This window comes from Arachis hypogaea, chromosome 16, assembly GCF_003086295.3.
Source record: "Arachis hypogaea cultivar Tifrunner chromosome 16, arahy.Tifrunner.gnm2.J5K5, whole genome shotgun sequence".
Taxonomy (NCBI): domain Eukaryota; kingdom Viridiplantae; phylum Streptophyta; class Magnoliopsida; order Fabales; family Fabaceae; genus Arachis; species Arachis hypogaea.
This window is the reverse complement of record NC_092051.1, coordinates 111,788,906-111,794,905: the sequence shown is the minus strand read 5'-3', so window position 1 is coordinate 111,794,905 and position 6,000 is coordinate 111,788,906. Positions and strand designations below refer to the sequence as shown.

The following is a 6,000-nucleotide window of genomic DNA, read 5'->3' as shown; positions in this document are numbered from 1 at the left end:
CTTTGTTTGCGGCTTCTACTTGCCCATTCGTCTGGGGATGCTCTACCGAGGAGAACCTCTGTTTTATCCCCAGGCCAGCGAGGAATTCCGTGAACTTCTTGTCCGTGAACTGTGTCCCATTATCCGAGATGACGACCTCTGGGATACCGAAACGGGTTATCACCTGCCTCCACATGAACTTTCGGCAGTTGGAGGACGATATTGTGGCCAGTGGTTCAGCCTCTACCCATTTGGTGTAGTAATCAATGGCGACAATGAGGTATTTAACTTGTCCTGGGCCGACTGGGAAAGGTCCCAGGAGGTCAACTCCCCATTGACTGAAAGGTCGAGTGGTCGTCAGTGAACTCAGCTCGGAGGCCGGCGCCTTGTGGAAGTTAGCGTTTTGTTGACACTTTATGCACCTTTTGACAAATTCCTTTGAGTCTTTCATCATTGTCGGCCAATAGTACCCGGCTCGGATGAGCTTCCTCGCTAGGGCTTTGCCCCCGATGTGGTGCCCGCAACACCCCTCGTGGACTTCTCTAAGTACATAGTCCGTCTGGTCGGGGTGTAAACATTTCAATAGGGGTTGGCTGAGTCCCTTTTTGAACAGTTGTCCTTGTATGATCGCATATCTGGCCGCCTCTCTTCTCAAAGTTTTGGCTGCTTTCTCATCGTCAGGTAACTTGCCGAGTTCCAGGAAGTTTATGATGGGGTCCAACCATGAGGGGCTTGACTCCGTCAGATGGAGAGCGACCGTTGGATCCTTCACCATGCCCTGGATGATAGGCCGGTTACCCGCTCTCAGTTTCGTGCTCGCTAGTTTGGACAAGAGGTCCGCCCGTGTGTTCCTTTCTCTTGGGACGTGTTGGATCGTGACCTCTTGGAACTGACTTGTCATTTCTTTGACCTTTTCCAGGTATTTTTGCAGGAGGGGGTCCCGGGCTTGGTAGCTTCCGTTTACTTGGGAGGTGACGACATGTGAGTCGCTGCATACTTCGACCTTCGTTGCCCCGACTTCACGGGCTAGTATTAGTCCGCTTAAGAGAGCTTCATATTCCACTTGATTGTTTGACACAGGGAACTCGAACTTGGTCGATTGCTCGTAGATGACTCCTGCCGGGCTTTCTAAGATGACCCCTGCTCCCCCGGACGTTTGGTTGGAGGCCCCGTCCACGTGGAGCCTCCACCGTGTGCCCTTTTCCTCGGAGGGATCACCCGTTACCTCAACCAAGAAGTCAGCCATTGCCTGGGCTTTGATTGCGTGCCGGGGCTCATACTGCAAGTCGTATTGGGAGAGTTCGATGGCCCAAGTCATCATCCTACCAGCCAAATCGGGTTTTTGTAGTACTTGGCGAATTGCCTGGTCCGTTCTCACGACTATACGGTGACCCTGGAAGTATTGCCTTAACCTTCGGGAGGAAGTTAGGAGTGTCAAAGCCAGCTTTTCTAGTTTGCTGTACCTCAGCTCGGCTCCTTGTAGAGCCCTACTCACGAAGTAGACTGGCTGCTGAGCTTTCCCTTCTTCTCTTACGAGCACCGCTGCAAGCACTTCCTCTGTTACTGCCAGGTAGAGGTAGAGTGATTCTCTGGCCTTGGGCTTCCCGAGCACCGGGGGCGCTGCTAAAATCTCCTTGAAGTGGTTGAATGCCTCCTCGCACGCCGGGGTCCATTCGAATGCTATTCCCTTTTTCATCAGATTGAAGAAGGGCAGGGCTTTTGCTGCCGATGCACCGAGGAAACGGGATAATGCCGTCAGTCTCCCCGCCAATCGTTGGACATCTTTGATACAACCCGGGCTCTTCATCTGGAGAATCGCTTGGCATTTCTCGGGGTTGGCTTCCACTCCTCTTTGGGTGATCATGAATCCCAGGAACTTTCCTGCTTCCATGGCAAAGACACATTTGAGCGGGTTAAGCCTCATGCCGTGTTTCCGGAGGGACGCAAATACGCCTCCCAGGTCACTCAGGAGATCGTCTGGCCATGTGGTTTTTGCGAGGATGTCGTCCATGTAGACTTCCACTGTCTTGCCTATAAGCTCACTGAATATTTTGTTCATCAGTCTCTGGTATGTGGCGCCAGCATTTTTCAGACCAAATGGCATTACTTTGTAGCAATAGGTCCCTCCTGGCGTTATGAACGCCATTTTTTCCTCGTCGGGTCGGTGTATCGGTATCTGGTTATACCCAGAATAGGCGTCCATGAAGCTCAGACATCGGTATCCCGCCGCCGCGTCGACGAGCGCGTCAATGTTGGGCAGGGGGTAGCAGTCCTTAGGACATGCCTTATTGAGGTCAGAGTAGTCTACACACATTCTCCACCTCCCATTGTGTTTCGTCACCAAAACTACGTTCGACAGCCAGGTCGAGTAGTCCAGTTCCCGGATGAACCCCGTTTCAAGGAGGCTGGCCGCCTGCCTGGCCACCTCCTCTGCCCGTTCCTGTGACATCTTTCTCTTCCTCTGGGCCACTGGCTTAGCTTCCGGTTTGACGGCCAGATGGTGTGACATGAGCTGGGGATCTATCCCTGGCATGTCGACTAGCGTCCAAGCGAAGAGGTCGGCATTGGCTCTGATCATCTCTATCAGAGGCTCCTTTAATTCATGGGGAAGGTTTCTGTTTATGAACGTGAATTTCTCGTCCCCATCACCAACCCTAAATTTTTCCAAATCCCCTTCTGGCTCAGGTCTGTGCTTATCTTCTATCCTGGCGTCCAGGTCGGCGAGGAAAACTCCTTAAGCTTCTTTGGACTTTTTCCTGAGGGAGAGGCTGGCGTGGTCGCAGGCAACCGCCGTTTCCAAGTCTCCTCTGATAGATCCTACGGATCCGTCATCAGCAACAAACTTCATCACGAGCAGCTTCGTACTAATGGCAGCCCCCAGGTCGTTGATGGTTTTCCTCCCCAAGATAACGTTATAAGCTGTGAAATCCCGTAAGATTACAAAATCTGCCATGACTGTTCTTCGTCTCTGCCCCTGACCCACGGAGGTCGGGAGCGAGATGATTCCATCCGGCTTGATGAAGTGGTCTCCCAGTCCTACCACACCGTGCTGGTGGGTCGCCAGGTCGGCGTCTCTCAATCCCAGGGCATCGAAAACGTTTCTAAACATGATGTTTGAGTCTGCCCCTGTATCTACCAGGATTCGTTTGACGAGGCCTGTTCGGATCCTGGCCATAATGACTATGGGTGGGCTTTCCGGCACCTCGTCGAACCATTGGTCTTCTGGGCCGAAGGAGATGGATGGGAGACTCCGGGAACTTCTAGCAGACGAGGAGGAGACCGTTAGGACCTTGGCGTCCTTTTTCTGTGCCGATTTTGACCTTGGGGCGGTATTCCTGGCCATTACTACGTTTACCACCGTGAGGCCGTGGTCGTCGCCCTCTGGTTCTTGGCGTCGCCTTGTTGACCGGGACCTGTCCTCGCCATCGTGGTCCCGATTACGTCTCCTCGGCTCCCTTATAAGGTGTGAGAAGTCAGCTAGTTTTCCATCCCTGATTGCTTGTTCCAGGGCGTCCTTTAGGTCGAAGCAGTCTTAGGTCTTGTGCCCGTAACCCTTGTGATAGTCGTAGTAGAGGTTCTTGTTTCCCCCCGTCCTGTCTTTCAGAGGTCGGGGCCTCGACAGTATCCCCTTCTCTGCAATCTGTTGGTAAACTTCGGTGATCGTCGCCGTGAGGGGGGTATAGTTAGTGAACTTCCCGACTCTAGGAACAGGTTTGGGTGCTTTGCCTAGACCGCCGTCCCTGGCGTGTTCCTTTGGCCTCTCTCTGCTTTCGTAGTGCCGGGTTTGGTTGTACGCGGGTTGCCGTTTATTAGCAGCCACGACCCGGCTAACTTCCTCATCGTTGATGTACTCTTTGGCCACGCACTGGATCTCTTGCATTGTCCAGACGGGCTTTGTGGTAAGATGTTTCCTAAAGTCCTCATTCGAGAGGCCATTCGTCAGACACAAACTTGCCACCGAGTCCGTCAAGCCGTCAATCTCGAGGCACTCATCGTTGAAGCGATCCAAGTATTTCCTGGTCGGCTCCCCGGCTCTCTGAGTCACCCCCAGCAAATTGATCGGGTGCTTAGCTTTGACGATCCTGGTCGTGAACTGAGCTAGGAAAGCATGGCTGATGTCGGATAATTGGGTCACCGAGCCCTGTGGGAGGTTATTGAACCACCGTATTGCTGGGCCAGCCAAGATGACCGGGAAGGCGCGACATCTTACCTCGTCACCTACTCCTTCCAAGTTCATCCTGGCCTCAAAGGCCGTTAAGTGTTCCAGGGGATCTTGTGTTCCATCATACTTCATGTCCGTTGGCTTGTCAAAGTGTTTTGGCAGCCGGACCTCGAGTACGGAACGGTGGAAAGGGGTCGCTCCTATTATCACGGGTCCCTAGGTAATTCTTCTCAGCTCGACGTTCTCCCGACGCGCGTCCTCGTCGCCCCTGTTCGATGCGTGTCGCCTCTCGCGTCTGGCGTAGATGATGGGGTCTCGACTTCTTCTTCTGGCGCGTCCCCGTCCCCCTGTGCTTTCTGACTCATACTGGGGGCTGGGTGTGCGCCTTGAGCGGCTCCTCGAGCGGGAACTGGTGGGGCTTTGCTCCAGAGTGCGTTGGTCGTGTTCCCTGTCTGCTAGCCTGCGTTCTAAGTCTTGCATCCTGTGGCGTAGCTCTTGCATTATCCTGGCGTGGTTGTCGCCAGTCCCTCCGAAGGGGCGTCTTTCGTGAGTTTGCGTCGTGTCCCTTGGAGGCGACCTCTGTTGTTGTCGAGTTTCCGTCGCAACGGCGCCCCCCAGGCACGGGGGGCGCGGCCTCGCAGCCTGTCCCAGTTTGGACTAGCACGAAGTCCATGGACGATCCCCACAGACGGCGCCAATGTTCGGTATCTCGGTTACCAGACGGTTCGGGTCAAGATTCTGGGTGATAGGAGGGGCTCGTCAGGTCACGGTTCTTCGGTCAGATGGATGCGAGGTCCCGAGTACTTCGTGTGGAGAGGGGGGTGCCACCTGCAAAGACACTCCGACGCTCTTGTCAGACAATGTGCAGGCGAAAAAAGGGGTGATGTAGAAAATGTGACGTACCTCGGGGGAAGATCCAGTCTTCCCCTTATATACATGTCAGTGGTGGGCTCCCCATGGGGACAGGCCCATATTCTAAAGGATGCTGTCCCCTAGCTGTGTGCGAGCTGTACAGAACGCGTCTCCGGGTCAGTTACAGGATGCGTGGCCGGACCGGGTGGAGCTCGGGTCGGGTCGACCCGCGGAATCTTGGGCCAGGCCGTAACAGTTTGGTTTAAAGTAAATTGGTGTCAACTGTTAACATCATCATTTGTATTTGAAAACGTTACCAAAGGTAATTACTACAAGGGGGAATATTGTTCCGGTGGTGGTGATAAAAATTATTTTTGACTGTATTATTTTAATATTATTTTTTTATTTTATATACTTAGATGCATGAATCATATAATATTATTTAAGTATGAATGTTTATTATTTACTTGGCACTTGCCAACAAAGAGAAAATGTATGTGTCAACTTTTACAACAGATTTTTCTTTTTTCTTTTTTTTTTTAAAAAAAAAGGGTTAACATAGTTAAAGAAGCTGTAGATTATTTATTTTTTCTTTGATAAATTACAGACTATAATGTACTCATTAGGCACAACAAGTAGTTTAGGACTAATGTCAAGAATTAGAGAACAATGTTATAATTTGAAGCTCTGTTTAACTTTGCAACTTATAAATAGATTTTTAATGGTCTAAAAAAATGGTTGAATTTAGAGACTTTTTTAATTTAATCACTAAAAGAAATTTAGAAGTTAATGCAAAGTATGTTAAAACAAAAAAAATATGAAATAACTTATTTATACGATTATATATCTTGGTTCAATTATTTAGTATAAAATGAGTTGCATCTAATTTTCACTACAATAATGATAGAATTTTTTATTATAATGTCAAAGATATTACATTTACCAACTTTTTAGAATTCCTTTTAATCCTATAAAAAAAACACTCACACTTCTAACCAAGCTTGTAA

At 50.5% G+C, this 6,000-nt stretch overlaps 1 protein-coding gene across 1 annotated transcript; it reads right to left on the bottom strand.

The window, feature by feature from the left end:
• Window positions 1-3,511: 3,511 nt before the first annotated feature.
• LOC112757358 (uncharacterized) lies at window positions 3,512-4,273 on the bottom strand. The gene has a single exon (XM_025805945.1). The coding sequence runs from the start codon at window positions 4,271-4,273 to the stop codon at window positions 3,512-3,514; it is 762 nt and encodes a 253-aa protein (XP_025661730.1).
• Window positions 4,274-6,000: the final 1,727 nt, after the last annotated feature.

Bases quoted from the DNA above. Each gene is read 5' to 3' on its own strand.
- LOC112757358 (XM_025805945.1), bottom strand. From the start codon at position 4,273: ATGAAGTATGATGGAACACAAGATCCCCTGGAACACTTAACGGCCTTT.